At 43.3% G+C, this 25,450-nt stretch overlaps 1 protein-coding gene across 3 annotated transcripts in view; it reads left to right on the plus strand.

The window, feature by feature from the left end:
• The window catches only part of phactr3b (phosphatase and actin regulator 3b), a 50,732-nt gene that overhangs the window by 9,047 nt on the left and 16,235 nt on the right, over positions 1-25,450 (plus strand). The window contains exons 1-9 of one of the 3 annotated variants that reach the window (XM_042090373.1): positions 6,433-6,826; positions 12,875-13,036; positions 14,572-14,646; positions 15,369-15,512; positions 16,527-16,766; positions 17,088-17,283; positions 17,447-17,467; positions 17,837-18,027; positions 19,046-19,199. In XM_042090373.1, the coding sequence (XP_041946307.1) occupies positions 6,820-6,826; positions 12,875-13,036; positions 14,572-14,646; positions 15,369-15,512; positions 16,527-16,766; positions 17,088-17,283; positions 17,447-17,467; positions 17,837-18,027; positions 19,046-19,199 (1,190 nt within the window). In that variant the 5' untranslated portion in view covers positions 6,433-6,819. Of the gene's footprint in view, positions 1-6,432; positions 6,827-12,874; positions 13,037-14,571; positions 14,647-15,368; positions 15,513-16,526; positions 16,767-17,087; positions 17,284-17,446; positions 17,468-17,836; positions 18,028-19,045; positions 19,200-25,450 lie in introns of those variants that run through there. The other 2 variants (XM_042090374.1, XM_042090375.1) reach the window with 2 other exon arrangements.

Raw genomic sequence — 25,450 nt, forward strand, 5'->3', positions numbered from 1 at the left:
GTAGGTCCCATGTAATCCCACTGACTTGTTTACTGAGACTGCCTGAGATTTACCGAGCCATGGTGAAGGTGGTGATGGAGAGACAGAGACGAGAGAAGGTGAAAGGGTGGAAGAAAAAGAGATTAACAGTGCAGTGGTATAGGGTTGAGAGAAAGAGAGACAGAGGGGTAGTACAAATGAGACTAAACAAGCAAAAGAGACAGCATGAATGAGCCCCAGTGTGTTTATCTCTCTGTTGTGTGTGTATCTGTGTGTGTGTGTGTGTGTGTGTGTGTGTGTGTCTGTGTGTGTGTGTGTGTGTGTGTGTGTGTGTGTGTGTGTGTGTGTGTGTGTGTGTGTGTGTCTGTGTCTGTGTGTCAATGTGTGGGTAATAACAGGTCTTGACTCTGGGCAGTGATAAGTCTGCCCAGTGACTATTCTGTGTGTGTGTGTAGACTCATGCACTCCTTAGGGATCTTCGACCAAGCGACGCCATTAGCCATTCATGCATCATAATATATTTTTTATGGGCATTTCATGTGCTGACCTAAATGCATTCAGCTCTGAATAACAGCAAAGCATGTTGCACATGAAAACACACCCACCTGATTCTCCTGCCTACCACACACACACACACACACACACACACACACACACACACACATACAAACACATACACACGGACACAGAAATTCTTCCATTATCATCACAAAGGCCGACATTAGTAAACAAGCCGAGGAGATGTCCTATTTTCCTCTCCACATATATTTGTGTGATGAGCAAAAACAGTGATGCATTTAACACTGCTGACGTCCCAACAGTCCCATCATCAGGAGTCTGTGAAATGTAAATGCAATGCAAGCTAAAGGTGTGTCTGTGGTGTGTGTGTGTGTGTGTGTGTGTGTGTGTGTGTGTGTGCGTGCGTGTGTGTGTGTGTGCGTGTGTGTGTGCGTGTGTGTGTGTGTGTGTGTGTGTGTGTGTGTGTGTGTCTGTGTGTGTGTGTGTGTGTGGGTGGATGTGTGTGGAGTATCTATTTTTTGCAGCTGTTCTTCCTTCAGATGTAATTAAAATAACACACTAACACCTCAGAGAAACACTGGGAGGTGGGCGCGTGGGAGCTGATTGGCTAAGAGGACAGATTACTAATACAGAGACGCAGGAAGCTCCCCCCACACACACCTCCAGGGTAGAAGATGCACGCATGAGTTTACATTGACGCAGAGCAGCTGGTATTGTGGCTTTACAAAGAAGTCTTATGGTGTGAAAAGTCAAAGCAAGATATTATGCTTAGAAGTAGGATTCTTAAATGTTGTTCTTAATTCAAATCTATTTCCCTGTTTCTTTAATTTGACTTTTGCTTTAATGCTGTGATATTCATAAACTCAGTTCGCTGTGGCACCATTTTAAATCACACCAACCATAATGTGGACATTCGTACATTTTTTTCTGTTCATGAGGGATGAAAACCATGATAACACATCATTTGACCCATTAGTCCTCAGTAATTATGAATGTGTCTCGCAGTGGACATATAGCGGCAACGCTTACCCAGTAACTTGTAAATGGAGTTGAGTAATGCTGAGTCGCTGTGGATAAAGGCCAATTGTGGAGTGCATTACATCCTTTGCACTAAAAACGCCCTGTCCGCTATCACTGGGAGAGAACAAGCCAAGGGAAAGGCGGTCACTGGGGTCGTGTAAACCATTAAAATGGACGCAAGCAATTAATTTTGGGCCAAATTCTGTGCCTCAATGCCTGTAGCTGAATATATGATTAATTGCTTGACCTTTTCCCTTGAGCAAACTCCACAAGGAGCCATTTCTTTAATGCATGTGTTCTTTGAAGGGGACCCAGAACCAAAATGACAAAAAATAAAACAAGTTTCAGCAGAAAAAAACAAGCATTTGAAATACTGTATGCACTCAGTATGCACTGAGAAGCTAGGGAAAATACCGACTCTAGGCATCCCTTGATAACAAAAGTAGTCCTGTCCACTGATAACATCTGGAGGCTCCAGGGTGAGCAACAACAGAGGGTGATTTAGCAGATTAAGTTATGTGTGCAAGATGCTTACGAAGAACTAGAAAAGGCAGACTATCTGTACAATAGCAACCACACTAAAGCTTGTGTGTGCTGCTCGCCAACCTTTTCTGTGCACCTGTCCTGTGTCCATATTTGTTTACATCATTCATTCCAATGTTACTAGGAGAATGACCAAGAGCATAAACAGACCACTACAATCACAGTCCCTGTGAACTGCCTTTGCAACATTTATTGAAGGCTGTACACAAAAGAAATTGAATTGTGGGCCCAAAACAAATTATTGCTGGCCCAGTGAGCCACACACACATACCTTTGCAGGTTCTCGTTCCACTGCAATATTGAATTAGGAGAATGTGCATTAATTATTCAAGCCTTACAAACAGCAAGGGTGTAGTCCCCAAAAGCACAGCGTCTGTTCAATTATTTACACAGGACCATATTTTGGCGGTTGACAAGGGTGTGTAAAGCCATGTCTGAGCTCCAGTTTGTCCATTATGTCTGTAACATCTGAGAAGTCTAAGGGAGTTCATGTTCACAAATCAAAGAGGACCCCTATGAAGCACAATGTAGAGTTTGACTGTTTCTTAAAATATCAATATGTACATGTAGAATACCGATATATTACAATTACGTAATTCTAAGGGGAGTGTAACAGTGCTCTTATTTTAATGCATCTTCTTCTTGTGTGAAGCCTGTTATTGCATTTTTCTGTTCCTGAAAGAATGTGAATAAAGGACAAAGGCAGAAGAGGAACTATATGCCCAAAAATGAGAAGCTATTTGCTCAGAAATGAATGCAAGTATAAACATATATTGTCAAACGCCCTTCAATAACTTCATATTTTATTTTCAAATATGTCTTTGTGGATGACGGCTGTATTCATGCACTGCGCCTAATTGGTTGGGTGGCCTATATATTTCTAATCGTCTCTCTCTCTGTGGATCGTCAAATCAGTCAAGATGGCTTTGCATTCTGTGGCCTGCCATTCTTTTCCACTGACATAAGCAGCCCCCAGTAGCAGCAGCAGTCTTTCCTCTGAGCTCACTCAGAAGGGAAAGACAGAGCACTGGTGCCAGAGTCAGAGACAAGTCTGGCTCCCTTCCCAGGCCAGAGGTACTGTATCACTTGCAGTGGAATGGAATCCCTGAGTGGAATCCCTGAGTGGAATCCCTGAGTGGACGTCTTGCTGCCCCTGCAGGCTGTACCACCTACCCCTGTTTTGCGACGCATGGTGTCTGTTAAAGAGCTTTGGGTTGGCTTGTATTTGCAAACTCGTTTCCCCCCCTGCTCTGTCTTCAGCCTTTTTTCTCTCACTCTCTCTAACTCTCTCTCTCTCTCTGTCTCTCTCTCTCTATCTCTCTCACACACACACACACACACACACACACTAACACACACACACACACACCCACACACACACAGAGATATACTGTACACAGTCTCCCTTTCTTGCTCTCTTATTCTTTAACATAATCTTGCCCAATCCTTTCGCTTTCTTCTTGTCTCTGTCTCTCTGCCATTCATTCTATCTTTTCCCTTACCTGGCTTGTCTCTCTGCACTTATGCACACTTACTGTAAGAATGGGAAATGAAATGCTCGGATGACTCATCTGATTCACTGTCTCTTGAGACCATGTCAGTTCTATTCCAAGAACCCAAAAGCTGCCCAAAAACATGTCTTTCCCATTTGTCATCCAGCTGCCATCAGAGCCAGTGCCTTATCTCGTAACGATGTTGGAGTCATGGACAGAGGCTGAGTTGGAAAATATAGTTTTTTTGAGTGTACATTTTGTGGTGATATGTCATGAGCACAATCGCAGAAAATCCAGCCAGGAAATGCTTTAAGCCATTCAACCAAATCAGTTGAGCTGTTTGAAATATGGAAGAGCTTTGGAAGTTTTCTGTTGCATTCCATATCTACAGTAATTAGTTGGATAAAGTCCAAATTTGAAATTCAAACTTGAAAAACAAGTGTGGCTGACATTTTTTAATTAATGCACAATAACAGTCTTAGCAATAACATAGGGGATATAAACTATTACAGTAAATGTGAGAAGAGAGCTATGCCTCTTTGATATCTCAATCAATGTAGCATAATATACAGTAGTTGAAAGCTTATTGGCTGTACTGTATTTACAATTGTTTACCCAGACGCCACCATTCATCCTATGTGTCCTATAGTAGGCCTGTAGGCAAGGCCACTTTGTATGTCTGTTCCCTGGTAACTGAATTTGTGACATTGTCAACACCTTCTTCAACCTGTCAACCAAAACATTAACTCTATATATCAGATATTCAAATATGACTCAAAATACTTTTGAAAATTGTGCTTGGATATTTATTTCCTGGTTATGTTCATTTACTTGTTTATTACTACAGTCACTGACAAAAAGCTCCAGTGATATCTTTGAACATGTATGTTGTGACCTTGCCATGCCTGATGTCAATTAAGTATTAATGGGCTCTTGGACACTTTCATTACCAAATATGTAATTATTAATGAATGATCGATCATCATTGATTTTCAGTAGGTCTATAATTACACAGAGGATCTTGCAGTCAGTTGAAACATAAATAATGATATTTCCTTCCCTTGGATTTTGTGATAGTTGATTCGCTTAAGCTAAGAACAACACCTCAAATCACTATTTATTGTAGACACTCATACTGTATGCCTATTAGCATGATCTACATCACACTGGCTCTGAAGCAGTACCATAAAACTTGGACCCATGCAACACAATGAATGATATACTGCTGAACCACAAGTGAAGACTACTTAATGTTTAATGTTCAGTGTAAACAACATTTTTATGGTCTCAGTGTGTTCTTGCATCAATTATGTGCATCTTACTCAGTTAAGGTGAGGCTGCACTGCCCAGGAAAATCAATTGTAAAGCACTTATGTGGCATTGCTGTGTGGCTTAGATGAGCTCTGCAAGCTCTGTAGCTTTGGTTGGCTTTGAGCAAGTGCTAGTGGCAAGCCTTGCAAGCTTTTCTTCTGCCTCTCTCGAGTCTGCTCTCCACTCTAGATAAGTGTTGGCCAAGGCTTTCCTCACTAACCTCAATCATTTCTCATTTATATATTACACTGTTTGGTTGAATTTCTTATTGTCAAACGTTCTTTAAAACGTGTAATAACTGTATATTATTTGCACACCTATGAAGTAGCTCTGATTTTTTGGCTGTGCGTCAGGGCCGTTTTACCACCTCGAACGTGCATGTCTTTCTGTGAACCAAACGCTGTGTCGTCCATTATCCCTTACATATTACACAATTCTTTTTGTCTTTACTCACTATTGATTGAGCTCAATATTATGTTTAGAAAGACCCATATACCCCCCTCAATTTCTGTGTCACACTTACTGTACATATTGTCTGTGCCTGGAGAGATCAGTCTATCTTTGAATTTCTTGGACTGTGTCGTGTATCTGAAGCCCTGCATTTGAGGCAAATGCTAATGGTCATGCTGCCTTCTCTGTTTGCAACCACAGATGGTTGTGTTTCCTGCCAAAGTGATTGCTGTCACAACAAACATTCAGATAAAGTGCTCGTCCTCTAAAGGGAGAGAGGAGAGACAGGCACACCGACTCAGACAAAGACACACACACACACACACACAGTCAAAGCAGCACTATTACATGACAATTAAGGAGCCAGATCAATGGCGATACATTCAAAATTGGACCACAACTAATCAATTTTACTGGCTGGCCTAGTTGATGATGGCCATTTGTTAACAAGCCAGTAAGCATCAGTGGGAAGAGAAACATGGCAGCAAAACAAACCCCTTGACATTTCTGCTTGTACCATAACCCTTTTTTATGTATGGGCCAAGGGCCATCTTGCTGTTGTAAGCCTAATTATGACCCGACTCTCAAGTGGATAGTAATTGACTCAGTGGTCTCCTGTTGCAGTAATACCTGTATTTAACAAGAAGCTGGTGTAATTATGCTATTTTTATCTCTATATCCAAGCTGGTATTATAGCGTGTACTCCCATCGTGTATTCCAAGATATGACTGAAAACTAATATAATATTTGAATGGAATATAACTTGACAGGCTACCATTTTACAGTAATAATACATATGGGCTTGATAGACTACTGCCTACCAACCTTTCTAAAGCTGTTCATTGTTAGCTGTAGGCCAGACTATTAAATATATTGTAGCCATCTATTCAAATATAAGCTGGATGCAGCAGCATATGTAAATATATTTTTCCCTTGATTTTTCTGTAGTCTATGTTTGTCCCAGGAGCAGATTTTGTTCCCCTTCTTTTAAATAAAACTGTCTTATTCTTGAATGAATGGCCAGTGTTCATATTTGCCATCAGCAGAGGCGGGCAGACAAGACTGTTTTCAGGATTGTAGCACGTGGTCTGTCCGCTGACATGCATTGAAGCTGAAAACATGAGCTATGACATCGTTCGCCCCACAGCCGCTACTACGATTGGTGAGGGAAAAGATAGTGGGTGCGGTAGGCAGAATATGAATTAGTCCCAGCTGTAGCAGACGTGTAGACCGCATGCGGGTGTTCTCGGTCCTAGTCAAGAGTTTACAGAGGACATAAATTCGCTTGTAGGCTACCGCTGAATTGTGTTATTTACTCTCGTATCCTCCCTGGGGCACCACCACGGTTGTTTTGAGCTCTCCGGCTACCCCCTCCCTTTTATCGCTGACATTCCACGCCTTGCATCACTTTTCCCCCATCGCGGCGTGCAGGCGCGGTGAAGCTTTTTGGGCGAGCGGGAAGACAGAGGTGAAAGTCTTGAAGACACCCGACGAGAGTTTGGAAATGTCATGTGAGTGTGTTCAGAGTTTCAACCACTTTTGAGCCGGTGTCCTGATAAGTGTTCGTGAGAGATAATTAGTTGCTGGGTGACACATGCCTACGGGAATGCCTCATAGCAATGTGCATGGCAACGTTGTTGCGAAGGCCAGGCATGTTGTGTTGCTCGCGTGTGGCAGACAGCGATATCGTGGATGTTTGTGTGGCTTGTGCAAGTGTATCTAGGCTAGGCCTACTGTAAAAAAAAGAGTACTCTGATCAAACTTTACTGTAATCTAAAACAAGAGGGGATGGGAGTGACAGGGAGAGGGAGCGAGAGATAGATAGATAGATAGATAGATAGATTGATAGAGGAAATTCAAGGGGAAATTCAAGGGTCTCAGTAGCATACAGACATAACACACAACATGCACTTACAGCAGAAATGGTAAACATAAGTATAAGTAGAAACATATAACTAAACTCCACTGTACAATAAAGACAGTAGAAGATAAGACAGATAAGAAAACTAACTAAACTAAATACTAAATACAAGTAAACAATTTTGTGCTTGTGAACTAATGTAGTAAAGTTGTCTTTTTACTGTAATATCTCAAATAAGTAATCTGAAACAGAAACATGCATCTTGGAAATATGAAACTGTCCACATTTCTATTTTTTTTCTTTCCAGAATGTATTGATTGTAAAGGCCTTTGTGAAGACTGTTGGGTGAGAGGCTTGATTTAGATATTTGCACAAATTTTGACAGTCATTCACAAGTTTCCATGCTAGTAAATCTTTTAGAAAACAGCTCCCTGCAAATTAAAAATAGAGGCGTACCAGGGATGCATTATGCATAACTGGGCTCCGATTGGCTACTGAAGCTTTCCTTGTCACTCTGCGTGGCAACAGCATCCCTCTCCACCCAGCAACCCCCTTTTCCCTCTTCTGCACCCGTGATTCTCTCCTGCCTCCAAGGGGCTTTTCTGCAGCATCCCTGGCAGTAACCATGGCAACGGAAGGATGACCCAGGCGGGGTCTGCCGCCGCAGCAGCAGTTAACTAAAAGGCTTGACCTGAATACCACACATGCTGGTTAGCTGGACACACACAAGACCAAGGCAGATGACCTGCTTATCATTGTACTCAGGAGTTAAGTGTCTCTCCTCCTTTTGTCAGTGAGCATCTTTCCCTGTGAGCACTAGGAGGCATGAGCACATCCTCGTGCATTTCATTTTTGTATTTTATTCTTCACGGATGACTGCCCGTATGCAAACCAGAACTACCCTAACAGGCATTTAATATCCATTAGTATTGATACACATCTAATGAATTGACTGTTTGGGGCAAATGGCCTTTGCAGAAGATGTGAATGAGTGGCCATATTGGATCGTTAATGCACTGTGACATGGGTGTAATGTGGTCTCATTATGGTCGCCTGTGCTTGAACCTGGATCAGCCTGAGTGGTTTAACAAGATTGTTCAGCCTCAGTGAGCCTGTGTTTGAACATACCAGACTCACGTATAACAGCATGGGCGGGGTCGGCCATAACAGCATTCACCCAAGCTGTCCATGCGGTCTTTCCAAACTTGCAGAGAGCATGCCCAGGATTCCCCCTTACTATTCTTAGTCAGTGCAGTCCTCTGGCCCTGCAGAAACACCAGTGGCCAATGCTTTTTAGAGCATCTTTATTATGTTCTGCCCTGAATGGAAAGACTGAATATTTTATGTGTTAGACCAAGTTATTTTTTGCAAGAGGGGGGGGAAATGGAACATTCCTTAAGAAAGCGCTCCTAATGCATTTATTATGAACGCCGCGGACATTTCGCATGTCCAAATTTCCGTCAAGGATTCCCGGGACACTGAAAGACCGGGGTAGACGAAACTTGGTGGGCATGTAACCCCATATGGATAGCATGGAACCATCGTTTTTCGTTTTGATCTGTAGCCCCCCCGCTGGGGGGCCACACAATAAATTAATTTATGTTACTATACACCAACTGGCCTGTAGGTGGCCGGAGACAGTTTTCTGTGAATATCTCGAGAACCGTAGGGCCTAGGAGGTCCACCTTTTTTTGTATGTTGGTCTTAAGGGGGCATGTCAACCCTAGCCTGGCTAGCGGCACCACTTCTCAATGAGACGTGGTCTGGGAACCAAACGTTCATTTTCTCGTATTTGAAAAAAATGCCCAGATCCGTTTATTGGGTGCCACGGATGTCTATCAAATGCGTCTGTGCATAGCTCATCATCGTCTTGCTTTCCCCCCTGTTCTGTGATTGGTTCCCTATCTCAGGCGAAAATTTGCTCCATGGTCTCCAGGCCAATCAAATTGCGCGCAAGGCAGCATGGGAACACCCAGGCTATGTCAACCCATCCCATTACCACTTATTTCATGTATAGCGCCACCTAGTTTATTAAAAAGCAAAAAATTAAAAAGCAAAAAATTAGGTGTTTTCATCACAATATGTCTGGCTGACATGGTCAAAACTGCACGAAATTGAAAGTGTAGGATCATTATGACACCCTCCAAATGCATGCCAAGTTTTGTGAACTTTCGTTCATGGGGGGCTTTACAATAAAATAATTTATGTGTACATTTAGTGACCGTACACCAACAAGGATTCCCGGGACACTGAAAGACCGGGATACACGAAACTTGGTGGGCATGTAACCCCACATGGATAGCATGGAACCATCATTTTTCGTTTTGATCTGTAGCCCCCCCGCTGTACTGGACCCCCCGAAAGGAGGGTAGGGCAGACACAGTTTTCTGTGAATATCTTGAGAACCGTAGGGCCTAGGATGACCAATTTTTTCCGTATGTTTGCCTCCAGGGGTCATGTTAACCTATTCCTTGTGCACACATGTGCATAAACAGATACACACGCACACACATACATTCACAGTAATCATACGTATGACACATACTCACACAGTAGACATATGTACGCATGCATGCACATGCACAAACACACATACGCAGGCAAACACACAAGCACGCACACACACACACACCCACACACATGAACATAAACGTGTACATGCACACAATTTAAGAATTTCTCAGAATTATGAACAGGCAAGATGGGGGTGGGGTTGTATAAAATGAATTTTACATGTGAAATCTATGAACTAATCATGTTTTGGTACTTGTTGTCTAGCAGATACCAGTGAGAATTGAGTGTGGATAATGCAATTTAGTGAGACAGTTAGAATCATATAGGCCTTTCAGCATGATTTACTTTTGTGGAAAAAATGTGCTGGACTGGGCGGCGGTCATATTTTGTACCGCTCTGCGGTACATCTAGTTGTACTAGAAATAGTACAACAAATGCTGTTAGAAAAGAAATACACACACACACACACACACACACACACACACACACACACACACACACACAGTTTTTGGTTACTGCACCCTTGCCATCAGTACTGTTCCCTGTATCACAGCATGTGTTACAAAGCAGTACATGCATGCATGTGAAATGTCTCCTATAAGGATGTGTAGTAGAATGTGATGGAATTCCCTCCACAGCATGGCAAATGCTTGACTGATATTCAAATACAGAGTGCATACTTGCTACCACTGAGCACCAGTGGTGAATATGCATAGGTGACAAATGCTTCAAGGGTACTTTCTTTTGCTCATCCTTGCAGTCTGAACACTCCCTCCTCCATCTGCTACACTGTACAGTGCCTGTGCATTGCATTTTAATTCAGGTATGCACTTGAGAGGAAAGAGGAGCAGGTGTTGTTGTGTTTGCGAGCCGGTGGGTGTGACTTGATAACGAAGGCGAGGGCCGGAGATGAAAGTGACAGCGGTGGCGGAGGCTCTCGGCCCGGCCCACGGTTCAGCCCGGCCCACGGCTCAGCCCGGCCCACGGCTCATCTGCAAATCCCCGGAGGTGTCGCTTCTCCATCTCAGCCAGACTGTGTGGGAGAAACTATTTCTGTCCTCCCGCTCTCCAGGAGGTCGTATCACTCTCTCTCTCCCTCCCTCTCTCTCTCTCTCTCTCTCTCTCTCTCTGTTGCTTTCAGTTTCTCTCTCCCTCTCTCTTTGTATCTCTTGCTTCTCTGCTACTTCTATTCTCCCTCTGTCTGTTTCTCAGTCTGTCTCTCTCTATGTCTTTCTCTCTCTTTCTTCCATTCTCCCTGTCTCTGTCACTCCCTCTCCGCTGCCCCACTCACAGACACTTGATGCAACAGTAAAGTTAGAGGCACAGCTCATCACTCCAGACTAGTGCTGTAGATTGTATTAGGCCCCTTGGCTCCATAGGCTTGAAGAGGGGGAAAAAAATGAACAACCTGAGCTCCATTTTGAATGTAGATTAAAGGGGAGAAGCCCTGGCAGATGGTCTTCTACCGTTATGCCTTCACCAACTGTCAATCACCTCCCGTCAGTCATTCACGCTCAGCACTAAAGCTGTCAAAAGCAGCTCCCCTACTTCCTACATATTCTCCTCCTTGTGTTTTCCCACCTCCGTGCGTGTATCTTAAGAGCGTCTGATTTGTGGACTGGTTTGAGGAGGGGGCTGCTGGGAGCTCAGACCAGCACTTTTGACTTTGATCCACGCAGATTGAAACCCCCACGGAGTCAGATTGGCACTGGGGGAGGCCTTGATGAGAGGCAGTGGATCAAGAGTTAATCCGTGGGAAGCCCTCCAGTGTGTGAATCCCCCCCCCGTTGGGAGCGGCTGCTTGTGCTTTCTGTGTCAAATGTCAGGAGTGAAGCGGCTACCACTGCTGCTGCTGTCCAGTGCCACTGCATCAGAGAGCGTCAGGGTTTCTGTCCAGTTACTAACTCAGCTTGTTTTTCTGTTGAAGTGGCTGATTGTCGTGTGTGTGTGTGTGTGTGTGTGTGTGTGGTGGGGGGAGAGGGTTGATGTGGGCGTCAGGGCTTTCCAATCTCTACCTCTGCTCATTTTCAGTTCAAGTGGCTTATTGTCATTTGTGTGTGGGTGTGACTGTGTGTGTGTGTCTGTGTCTGTGTGTCTGTTTGTGTGTATGCTTTTGGACGGGGCCAACACCGGTCTGCTGCGACCATGTAAACCCCATTGCACAATGCCATCCTCTGTCCCAGGCTCTGTCAGCAGCAGCAGCAGGAGGAGCAGCAGAGGTTAGCGAGAGAACAGGGCCCTCTGTATGGAGAAGGAAGTCATAGATAGTCACTGTTGTAGCGCAGTTCACATGCAAGCCCCACGGGGGAACAGAGGGAAGCGTGTCTGACCACAGCTTACTAAAGGGTGATGAAGCCGTTTGCATGCCAATGGAGTTAGCGGGGGTTATGCCGGGACCTCGGCTATTGGGGTGGGTTCCTTTGAGTGCATTATTAGGAGGAGTACAAGTGCCAGTTAAAGTATAAAGAGGAAATTGAAAGGCGCAGTGAATAGTTTTAACTGAGGGATGACATATTGAATGAGCAGGGGGGGCAAAGAGGGACTGCGAGAGAAGGGAAACAAAAGCATGAAAAGACGGATCTCTCTCCGAGGCGATTATTTTTGCAGCTCTTTTCTTTAATTAAAAGCAAGTGTTTTGCCTGAGGGGAGTGACCCAGATGTGCATTCTATTTGAAGAGAATCTCTGCTGCTGTATTCTCCATTCCATTAAATCACAGTAAATCACTGTGTTTTGAAAGCCAGTTGTGTTTGTCTCAGAGCTGGAATGCACAACGCAACTTAGGTTTTTGGCATTAAATAGAGTTCAGGAAGGCTGACAGGAAGCTACATGACTGCATGACGTTGTGATTGAGTTAGCGAGGATCAGAAATAGCATCTGCGTTAGCCTAGCATGCACCTTAAATATTTATTTTAAAATAGATGATTAAGTGATGGAGTAGCTGCTGTTGAGACTGAGTCACTGAGGGACTAAAATAGTTTCTGAGTTTGCAAACAAGTGAGAGAGCAAAAGGTTTGAGTCAGTCAGTCAAGTGATTGAGTGAATGAGCGAGTGAATGAGTGAGTGAATGAAGGAGTTGTTTTTTTCTGGTTCAAGCCAGAGAGTGATATTAAGTGAGTAAGTGAATGAGTGAATGAAGTAGCTGTTATTGTTCTGACTCCTGCATGTTTTTGTGTCATGCTATAGATGTGATGGACCAGCAGAGGGCGCTGCAGTCTGGTTGCCTGGTGACGGGGGTGCGCACCCCTCCCGTCCGCCGCAACAGCAAACTGGCCAGCCTGGGCCGCATCTTCAAGCCCTGGAAGTGGAGGAAAAAGAAAACGGAGAAACTGAAGCAGAACTCCACAGGTAAAGAGACCTCAGACCTGTTGTACACAGAGCATTTGTTCATGCAAAAATATTTCCTTGCTTTAGTCAAAAGGTCTTTGAATCTAACAGATGCAATTTAGGTTATTGTCAACAAAAAGTGCTTCGCAAAGTTTATTTAATTGATTTGAAGATCTCTCATGGGTTCTAGATCAGAGACTAGAAGCCTTTCATAGGTACAATATTTTGATTGAGCTAATTTAGCAACAATGAGCATGTTTTATGTAACACTATGCAACATTTTGCCTCATTTGTATGTTTTATGAGTAACTGCTTTAGAATTAGAATTAATTGTGATAGATGTGGTTAAGTCAGAACAATGTGGTTCTGTGAGGGAGAGATTAAGATACCTATGGACCCTTTCAAGAGAGTTCCATTATCAGCATCATAGTTGGCCCCACAAGACTTCCTTTTTAACATTCCATATGTTATCTTAATGCAGAGGAAGTAGATTGGGGCCCAAATAGAACGTTCAAGCATTGATTTTGTTTTTATTGATGAAAGGGTCTATACTTTTCCAACATGTCATAGCCAACAATAACACAAAAATATAGCATGCCAAATAAGGTGTTGCTGGCCTGGACTGATGGCTACGTTGGAGTGTTGGAGTACGTTGGAGTGTCAAACACTCCGTAATGAGTTGGCGTTGGAGTACGTTGGAGTGTCAAACACTCCGTAATGCTGTTTTAAATCTGAATGCAACCTTAAAATTTCACCTGTCCCTCAGTAGTTTGGAGCCACATGTGCTGCACCGCTCTGAGATAATGAGGTAAACAAATGCATCCTCTTATCTCCAGCACCAAAAGCATTATTTCACACCACCTGTCAGAGCAGATTGGTGACACCTTAATGGCTTCTTAGAGGATCGCTGAGTGCACTCTTTGCTGTGTCAGGTGGAGTTAGCGGTGTGTAGTGCTGATGAGGTCCCTTGCGGGTTCATTTAAATAGAGCTGGCTGGGTGGATCAACAGCTCATTAAAGATCACATAGAATGGAAAACCATTTTTACCTTGGCTCTGTTGAAAAAGGAGTTTGGCGCATGGGAACCGTAAACTGGAAAACAGTTGTTTCCTCCTTTATATGCAATGGATGGATCTCGGATGTTGAAATTACCTCTAAAATCTGAACAAAGACAGAAGTACAGACTGTGATGCAATCCCTCCCTCACGCCCCCCTCCACACATTGCATTACCACTTCTAATTGGAGATTCAGGTAGAAGCTGCTGGAGCCTTTTGTGAACGGTCTTTGGCTGCAGCCAAGTGTAAAGCTCTCTTAATTATTAATTTGAGTGCCAGATAAGCATGAGAGGATGCTAGATGTCTGCTAAAATGGGCTGTTTTATTCCTCAGCCTAATTATAGGGTTGTAAATGAGCTTGTAAAATACCATCTGAGCATGTTTGTCAGACCAAAGTTGCTTACCTTCTGTGTTAACATCAGAGAACAAGGTACAATACTCCGTTCATCCATTTTATGTCATCGTTAAGAGTGAATGAGGGATGTGTGACTCTGCACATAGGTCTGGAGAAGAAGTCAGCAGCACGGCAGCATCGTGACGAGCTCACCAGGAAGGGTCTTGGAGATCAAGGATCAGGTGAGAAGGAGCGAGAGTGATAAACACGGAGAGAGAGAGAGAGATAAATACTCACAGATACTCATGCACAGAAAGAAAGAGAAAGAGGTAGTGTGCTTGTAAGACTCAACAAACCTACACAAACAGAGTTGGAGGGAATAGGGGAGACAGAACGAGTGACACACACACACACACAGTGTTATGCAACTGCCCACTTGTTATTCACTGCTGATTATCAGCTGCCTGTCACAGGTGAGTGGTGGAGAAAGAAGCACTCATTGCAGCTGAAGGCTTAGGATCGAAAACAACAACACTTATTTTGATCCAAAACAACAGCACTTATTTTGATCCAAAACAGCAGCACTTATTTGGATTTAAAACAACAGCACTTATTTTGATCCCAAACAACAGCACTTATTTTGATCCAAAGCAACAGCACTGTCAGTCATTTAATTCAGCGCCATACTGGAGTGGAGCTTCTCAATTACACTAAATCATAATGAAGCTAAATCACAAATTAAGCTAAATCAATCAATTAATAAGTCTTGCTGATACAGACACCACCTGATTCAGCAATATATCTCCTCCATTTTGTGTATTAAGGTCATAGTTGATGTTTGCCTCCTGTGTCATATTATAGCTGATATAAATACATGCTCTTCAGAAACCCCAACATGCATGCATAAAATAAAAACAATCTTAGCAGACTGGATTGGGACCCTTGTTTATGTTGCATTCTGTAGAGTGTGCGTGTGGGGGCAATGGGGACGAGCCAGGCACCCCTACCCAGGAGTTCTCCGACGGCGAGGAGCGGGACGAGGACCCCATGGCACCACTGGCCAGTACCGGAGACGACCTGGGCTCAGACGAGGACAACACCTCCACAGGTAAGCCTCAGCCTGGCACTGACTAAATCACAATGCACTGTATGGGCCAGGGGGGCACTGGACATTAATAGCTCATACTAGTGGGCAATGTACATAATACAGTTACAGATAATATACTGTATTTGTATAGATCATGTAAAAGAGTGATCATGTGTGGTAGTTATGTTACGGCTCCCACACACAGTTGCGTGCGGTGCAGTGCTGGAGACTCATCCCGTCCACTTTACATGGGCTTAGGTCATCCGTTGCCGAACTGAATTGTGTGTCCGTTGTGTCGCGTTGCTCCTGTCGCTCGCGTCGAAGTTCAACTTTTGCTGCACCGACGGACAACAACAGACGGCACCAGCCAATCAAATTACAGTTATACTATAAAAGTCATTTGCATAGCTACCGTCGGGAACACCCACTGGCATGCGTTGATGGAACGCAACTGTGTGTGAGAGCCGTTAGTGCATGTTGTTTAAGGAATGTTAGCAACTTGGATTTGTGGGGGGTGGATGCTGGGGGGGTATTTTACCAAATGGCATTAATGAGTTATCTGGATCTGCATTTGGAAAATTCCTGAAGCAGCACTATTTTTTTATCGCATTTGACTTATTGCTTGTGTAAGCGGTTATATTTTTTGGAGGATTTGCTAAATTCTTACACCACATTGGCAGAAGGATCACACTGGGGCTAAATCTTATTGAATTATCCAAAAAATGCTAGCGTTGCTCAAAGTGTTTTCCGACAGAGTAGTCAATAATAGAGTATTGTGAAGAAATGATAATTTTACTTTTCATCATATACATACTACTAAATTATATTTTAAAAGGAAAGGTGCACAAACCCTCAGGTATGGTTGGCCATACAAGGATCACTGGATATCCATTCATCTTCTTGTGCTCACTCAGTTCAGTTAGTCAAATATAAAAAGTAGTTCCCTTGATGGTCACTAGGTGGAGACAGAGATTGCTGAAACACTAGCTGATTTGCCCTGTCTGTGTGTGTGTGTGTGTGTTTCTGTTTAATCAGTGCGGGACACCACAGAGGACGTTGACACTGCAGGGGACCACAGTCAGATGGAGGAAGAGGTTGTGGACGAGATTCCTTTTGTTGAGGCACCCAGTAAGAACGCCATGGGAACCACTGAAGCCAGCACGGAGAGGAAGGAGGAGACCAGGGCAGAGCCACCGCTGGTCAAGAGAGACCCCTGCAACCCTCCTCCCCCCAGCCTCCCCGTTAAGCTGCTAACTCGACTGGGAAGTTTGGACGGTGTGTGGGCTCTTTTAATAACTTCCCTACGAGTCTTAGTAGTGATAAGGGTAATATCAATAACAGTAGGCTAATAGTTTTCTGTTCTCTGAACAGTGATAATCACTTTCTTTACAATTTTTGGTTCATAGAGATCAAACTGCTTTAGAGACCATACCAGTCCTAGCCTGTACTAAGTTGTTACTAATCTTAAATATTAAATAACATTGTTGAAAAAAGTCACATGAATTCTTAAAGTATTTGAGCAAAAATGACCTACACAGATGCACAACTGCTCTGCCATTTTCACCTGCATAACAGGCCTCTCTCCATGTTTGATAGGCTCCCAGGCCAACCACATTAGGCAGGCGCCTGCTACTCTGCCTCGGAACTTCACCCTCCCCAAAGACTCGTTCCGGGGGAAGATCCTCACCCCGACCGGCTCGCCTCACCTGGGTGCTATGCACCCTCAGCTGCCCCCTAGCTGCATCATAGAGGAACTGCACCGTGCCCTTGCCACCAAGCACCGCCAGGACAGGTGTGTAACATTACTCTTGAGACTCAGCTGGTGGTGGAAGTTCATGGGTTAATTTCCCTGATTGCAAACATACAGATACATTTACTTTATAGATAACTTATATAATCTATTTAATTCTTTAACTTTATTGCTCACGTGTAAATGCTCATGTATTGTATTTCAGTTTCCCTGGTAAAACTGCCATGTAAGTATTAAATTAATAAAACTTGAAATTCATACAAGTAGAATCTGCCAACTGCTCCAAGGAGTATTTCACACTGTGTTATGAGTCATCCCACATACATAAACATGCATACTATCATAGTAATATACATTTTAACAGACAATGGATTCTTTTTTTAATTATGAAGTATTTTATCTTCACAGAGACCGCAAACATTTGAAATAACACACACACACACACACACACACAGTCACACACATTTGTATGTATTTTTTGCAATTTTGCCGTACCCTTATAGAAGTTTTGTAGTGTGGGCTTCTGTGAAACAGTGGTCAGTGTCTGTGGCAGATAAATGAGTTGGAAAAATAGAATGGTTTCTTCTCTCTTTAGTTTTCACGGGAAAGAGGTTCGCTCTTCGCCAAAGCGCCGCTCGGACGGTCGGCTGTCCCGCACCTCCAGCACGGAGAAGGAACCCTGTGGAGAGGGCGAGAACAAGAAGGAGGCGGAGGAGAACAAGGAGAACATGCGCCTGGATGAGTTCTACAATGACCCAGACAGCTGGAACGACTCAGTCATCTCTGGTCAGTCTCATTCACTTAAATATCCTTTATTGTTACTAGTTATAAAAAAGTAGTGAAAAGTCCTGCTGTATTAGATCTCATTGGAATAAATTATTGTTACGCATAAACTGCCAAAACCATCTAGATGTCACCCCCTTGTCACTCCCTAAAGCGTTATTTCATTGAGAAAATTTTCATTTCATTCGAGGTCAAAAAACAACATGAAATCAAAAGCTTTTGAGGATTGATGTTAGTATTTAATATTTATTTTGAAACTGCTCGACCTAGACTCTTTAAAAATGTGACTGGTCAGCTGCATCTGTTGGCCTAATTCTGCTGCTGGTCTGGTGCCATCACATGTGGGTCAGCGGAAAACAAACGTGAGAGAGAGGGATAGAGATGGGGCGGAAGGGGAAGGGGGGAAAGAGGGAGAAATGAGATCGAGGGAGGGAGGGAGAGAGAGAGAGAGAGAGAGTGGGGGGAAACAGAGAATGAGCGAGAGAGATGATCCTTTTCCTAGACTAAACACAGACTCAGGGGCATCAACTTTACTATGTAGAGTAAGGCAGAGCAGTCTAGGGAGATGCACTTTCACTTTAACACATCCAGGGCTTTATTCTGATAATGATGAGCACAAGCAAGAATAGCTGTGAGATGGAACTTCATCTGCACATTCATTTAGTCTTCACATTATTGGTAAGATGGCTTTTGTCACTGCGTTTAGATTGTATGTTGATGGGCAGTGTTCTGCTAAAGGTGATGATTATAATGACTGTATACAAGCATTGAATGACTGTGTGTTTGTGATTCTATTGATTTGAACTCTATTTGTATGCCGTTGCTTTGTATTTTTATGTGTGCATGTCAGTTTTCTTATGACATGCATCTGTTTCTGTGTGTTTGTATTCGGTTATTCATTGATTTGTTTGTGTGTGTATGTTTGTGCATGTGTTTGTGTGTCACGCATGTGTGCGTGTGCGTGTGTGTGTGCGTGTGTGTGTCTGTCTGTCTGTGGGATGTTTGTCTGGCGTGACCACAGGGACCCTGCCACGTCGGATAAGGAAGGAGCTTCTGGCCGTGAAGCTGCGCAACCGGCCCAGCAAGCAGGAGCTGGAGGACCGGAACATCTTCCCTGTGCGCAGCGACCAGGAACGGCAGGAGATCCGGCAGCAGATCGAGATGAAGCTGGCCAAGTAAGACACACATCCCCTCCCCAGCACAACCCCCAAACTCCAACGTCCACTCCCCTGCAACCATCCCCTCTGTCCTCATCCATCACTGTCCCTCCACCAGAAATGGGAAAACTCTGGCTTCCGGAAGTAGAACTCCCACCCAGTATTTGTTCCAACCATTCAATAAACCAGCTCATTCTATTTTGCACAGCCCCTTCAGTCAGGTAGTACTAATTAATGAAACCACCTTTGTGAAGTGTGCATGTGTAGAATAAGTAGAATAAATAGGACTTTTACCTTTTGGAGTCGGATATTTCCACCTCTGCCTTCCCCCCTTCTGATGTACTTCCTCTCTCTCTCTCTTCTCTCCTCTTCTCTCATGAGATTTATTTTTCATTCATCCTCATCTATATTTCGTTCTGTCCTCCCACACGCAGCTTCACTGTTCTCTTCTCCTCTCCTCTCTCTCACATCCCTCAAAGCCTCTCCTTTCCTCATCCCTGCCCCTCCATCGTCTCTCATCATATCTCTTGTCCTCTTCCTCCTCCTCCTCCTCTTCTTCCCCGCCTATTCCTCCATCGTCTGCGAGGACTAGACGATAATTTAATACCTTGTGTTAGCTGTACATTAAAAATGTTCAGCTCATTTAAAGAACACTCATCAAGCATAATTGTGTTACGCCATTTGGCAGGCAATTATTCTTATTTGAATCAGTCTTTGCTCTCACAGACTGAGAGGAATACATGTGCTCGCATCTCTGCCCGCTCTCTCTCAACCCTCCTCTTCCTCAATTATCTTCCTCTTTCCATCCTCTCACTCTTTCTTTTCCTCCTGTCTGTATTTTCCATCTTCGTCTTGGCCCTATTTTTCCCTCCTCTTTTCTTTTGGCTCTCACTCTCCTCTTTCAGCACTTTTCTTGCTCTCTTTCCTCTTTTTTCCCCTCTGTTCCTCATTCGCTCCATCCCTTCCTCACTCTTCATCCCTCTTTCTTCCTTTCTCTCTCTCTTTATTTTAAAGCCAGTTGTCTGCCGCCTCTCCTGCCCCAGTCTTCCTCAGTCTCTCTAACCCTCTCTTACATAACCGTCTTCCTCCTGTCTTCCCAAATCTACATCACTCCCCCTCCCCTTGTTTTTTCAACCCACACACAAACAACACACATTAGTCTCTCAAAGTCTCTCTGGTATGCAGCCCTCCTCACCAGAGCCCTGCTGCAGCCCTTCAGCTCAGCCACCGCTGAGATGATATGTGAACATGCCCTCAGGCATGCTAATGAAAAAAGAAACCATAATTACAACGCAGACAGTATTTCTGATCAATACAGTGTCGGTTATTGAGCGTACGTTGTATTTGATTTCGCTGTGGCACAGTTTTGCCAGTCTTGCAGTCATAGCAGTCATAGTTGTGTCTGTCTATTCAATGTCTTCTCTTTGAATACTTGTGGGAATGTCTGGTGTCAGTTTCTGTCTGAGTGTGTAGACTGCCAATAGCGTTATGACACAGTCACTCAGCAAGACTGATGTGATGGAGCCTGGCATTAATGACAAATGTGCCACCACACATTACTAGTCATGCCTGCTCAGTAAAATATACAGCTAGCCTACATGGGACGTGTATGGCTCACATAGGCTGTGATTTGTCATTCGTGCTGACAACTCCACTAATCAAAATTACTCAAATTCAACTACATCAAGAAATACCACTGAAAACATGCCAAGATATATCAGTATTTGTTAGGAGAGGTATTGCAAAGAAAACAACTAATCGTGTGCAGGTTATGTAATGTGTGTTAATGGGCTGGAAATACAGTGGGCATCGATGAGTCTGAGGGTAATGTGGAATGTCCTAGAGTTCCCTACACCTATGTTGAAGCCAGACGCAGGCCTTCAGTCTGTAGAGAGTGGGGTGTGTGCAGTCTACTCCAGTGTAGAGTGCTGAATTTTTGATATCACAAAGAGCAGTACCCCTTGTGGTCCCAAGGCTGTGCAATAGTACCACTTCACTGGAGGGGCATGGCTAACTATGTCTGTATCCAGACGGCAAAGAATTCAAAAGAGGTTATGAATATTGAAGCCTGTGAAATGGGTTTCAGTGAAATTATCTTTTTTACCTCTTTTTTTCACCTTAACAAATTTATTCAGATAGTGGCATGCTGTGTTTCAGTGCAATAAAATGCACAGGTGACTGGTCGCTCATGGACTCTAGTTACAACCTGAGTAATCCACAGTCAAATATGAATGAAAGAGCTGTATTTAGAAGAGGATGTTGCAGTCAAAATCCACATCACCATAACATGGGGTTGACATCAATGTGTGTGGCACTCAGTTTGCCTCTTAAGGCCAATTCACACCAAAGATTCGCGACGAGACGAAACCGTTGCAGCGGTTTATATTAAATGCTGCACTTTGTTGCCAGCTGTTGCAAGCCATCGCAAAAGATTGATCATGTCAAATCTCAGTCGCAAGGTTTTAGAACACTTTTACCTCACTGCGTTTATGATGTTTTGCATTCAATCAGTCCAGCAGAGGCATCTGGTCAGCCAAAGAAGTTGGTTTTGCCAAAGAAGAGGCAGAAAAATTACTTATTTACTCAGTTTTGAAGAAGACCCGTGTCTGCACAATATCAGTCAAAAAGGGTATGCATGAAATGTGTTCCCTCGTAACTGATGTTTTGCCACATATCCTACCATTGGCCACATATCCTACCATTAGGGGGAGCTAGACTGTTACCATCGACCTTACATGGGCTGCTCTTTCCTATACATGTTTGTGTTCTTTTTTAACACAACATTCGGGAAGCTACTAGAAGAGAGGCTGTAATCCTGTTTGCAGAATTATATAAATGTTATTTGGGGTCCTTTTCAGGGATTTGTGAGGATTTAGTACCTGATTAGTTGTGTTTGTATTGATTACTGTGTTATGGTGCAGCACACCAGCTTACGCAATGACCCGGTGTGTAATATGTTGTGATATTGTGAGGAGGTGGAAGCATAAAGCCTGCTCTCTTCACATTTCTCTTGTTATGGCAAAGCTAATCTTTTTCTTAAGAGATCAAAAGGGATCAAAAGTCTCTAATTTAATAATTTAAATGATATGAGAAGTGTGGCATTTTGCTTAATACTTCTCAGGCATAAATGCACTTCTTATAGATTTCTGAAAGGGAGGGGGAATCGACCAGTCATGTGGGTAATATATGTTAATTCAGCAGTGTGCTGTGTTGCATTTCACCGACCTACAGACCTATCCTCCCCAAGCTGCCTTTGCAGTAAGCAATAGATTTTCCCAAATTAACCTCCTGTCAATTAAGTAAACCAGTGGGAATCAGTCTGTCACTGGCTGGTCTATTTCTGGCCCGCCCGCCCACGCTGCTTGCTCACATACTGTAATTGTTTAGAGCTGGCTGTGTGCTTTCTGGTGTTGCTGCTCCACTATTTGCCTTGAAGTCAATTTGCCTGCGTTTGCAATGGAGTTCCCCTCCACAGCGGTGGAACTAGTTTATTTTCTCCAACGGATATTTTCCTTTTCTTTATTTCTTTCTTTCTTCTTTATTTCTTTCCTTCTTTCCTTTTTTCTAGATTTTTTTATTCCTTTCTTTCTGTCTTTCTCCCTCCCTCCCTGCATGTTTTCCCTCTGATCTAGATAATAGGTGTGATTAATAATTTAAAGGTGGACCTCTTTTGTCGGGAATCTGAACACAGGCTGAAAATAGTCCTGCGACTTCCCAGTTGGAGCTCACCAAGCGTTAGATGAGAGAGAAAAAAAAACAAGAGAATGAGGGCATGAAAACACCCTCCACCTCAAGGCCACCCACCCCCTCCTCCCCCTCCTCTACTGTATCCCCCGCTGTCTGCTAAGAGGCCCTGGACACGCAGTGAGCGGTGAGCCTAGGTCCTGCTGGGCATTCTCCCTGCTGTGAGGAGCTGGTCCATACAAGATCAGGTCACAGGCAACTAATTAGAGGAGGATTAGAGAGAGAGCGAGAGGCCTCCTCTACAGCTGATGAGGTTCTAAGGAGGCCCCTGAGGAGTTATTGTACCAAGCTGCAGGTATCCGATAAAGACATGAGCAATTAAAGCAGGGGTTGTGAAACATTTGTTCTCTAAAAAGAAAGAAATGGTTAGGTGGAAAGTTAGAAGGATCATCCCAGCTTTGCGTTGAATTTGTGTGATCCACTATTTACATACATACAACACACACACACACACACACACACACACACACACACACAAACGGCATAATCAGTACACAGAAATATCAGACAAACGTAGATACTGTACATGTTTGTGTTTGTAAAGGAACAGACACCCATCAGGGCACTCTGTGTTGTGGTGCATTAACACTTTATAATAAGGTGAGTTATGAGGTATTACTAAATGGTTTGTTAGCTATTTACTATTATTAGATAGTATTAGTAAATTACTTACAATTAATAAGTCACATGAAACACATTGTAAATGCCTGATGAACCATTTAAAATGTATTACTAAAATGGTTAGTTAAGTCTGTACTATTTATAGATCAGCATTAATATATAGATAGCATTAATAAATTATTTGCAAGTACCCGTATTTTCTGGACTATATGTTGCACCGGAGTATAAGTCGCACCAGTCAAATGTTTCATGAAGAGGAAAAAAACATATATATATAAATATATATATGTTGCACCTGAGTCGCAGGACCGGCCAAACTATGAAAAATGTGTGACTTATATACGGTAGTTTAAGTCAAAGCCGACTCAAAGCGGCAACCGTTAAAAGCTGAGTTATGATAAAATGTCCAGATAAAATGTCCAGATTGTGCGTTTTAATGAGTTTTCGATCGTCATCTATTTCAGTTTTTCTCATCATAGAGTTCCCAAAATCGCAAATAAGGTGTGTTAGAGTGTCTATTTTCGTCATTTAAAAAAAAAAAGATAAAAACGCAATATTACGTTTTTGGCACTCAACGCATGGGAACAAAAAACGCAATAATGTGTTTTTGGCACTCAAGGTGTTAAGGAGAATATCAATAATAAACAACAATGTCAAATTAATCAACAACCTTAATAAACAATATTATAATATACAAACCATAACGCATAAGAAGCACTTAAAAGACCTTAAGAAACAATTGGAAGTTATGGGAATAGACTTTTGCCTTTACTTGTCAAATTTGAATCCATCTCGGACCTTAGGCTCAAAACACAACTTATCTTGTTTCATAGTGTACCCTTCTGGACCTTAAACACCACCAAGTGCACACTCACAGACACACACACAGCCACACACAAAAACAAACAGCATCACATTGCACTGTAGCTTATCTCTCGTGTTGTTTTATGTAACCACACCCGTGGCATCTTACATGTAGGTGCTAAGCAGGCGGCCTGTGAGTTGGTGCCATACATAAATTGATTACTGTTCGTTATTTCTGGGAGCTCCCGTCTTTTTCCCAGCACGAGCCAATATTACAGACTGTGCAAAGCACTCAAGACATCTCCTTACTCGTGCCCAGCACCAGCCCACTACCGCTGCTGTGTGCGCCACGATACACGTGGACCTGCACGGGCATGGATAACCACTCACAAAGGACACCTCAGGAAGTGCAAAAACTTTGTTACTGACGAACTCTGCTGAACTTTAGAGAACAGCGACAGACATGTTTTGCTCATCAGCCATGCATGCATATGTTCAGTGTTCAAATAGTAGGCAATCTCCCCAGATGAATATGGCCACACAGTGTCACTCCGTGTAACCACACCGTGCCTAATTAATGGAAAACTCTTTAAGAGGTCGTCTTTGTAAGGCTCTAATCTTCCATCCATTTGAGTGAGCGACTGGCATTTCATTGGAAATACTATCAGCCTGTATTTCCCCTTTGCCAAATGGTCTTTTGGACCTCAGATGGCACTGCATCAACACCAGACCTGTTTCCACACCTGTCATTGTATGGGCTCAGGATAACCTCTGATAACCATTGTCTATGTGCACAGTTGGATACTCAATTCAAAAACTGCAGCCAAAATTGTATTGAGACACGATACAGAAAACACTACTGTCTTATCTGGGCCTGAGCTTGTGTAAAATGTACTGAGGTAACATGGAAAAAGGTCCTGTGGGTAGACCAATCAAAATTTGCCATTATTTTTGGAATTCATGGACTTATCTGGGCTAATGAGGAGAGGGACTATCCAAGTATCCAACCTTTCCAACTTGTTTTAGTGATCAGTTCCAAACCCAACATCTATGATGGGTGTGGAGGAGCATTAGTGCCTACAGCATAGGCATCTTGCACA

This window comes from Alosa sapidissima, chromosome 4, assembly GCF_018492685.1.
Source record: "Alosa sapidissima isolate fAloSap1 chromosome 4, fAloSap1.pri, whole genome shotgun sequence".
NCBI classification, from domain to species: Eukaryota; Metazoa; Chordata; class Actinopteri; order Clupeiformes; family Clupeidae; genus Alosa; species Alosa sapidissima.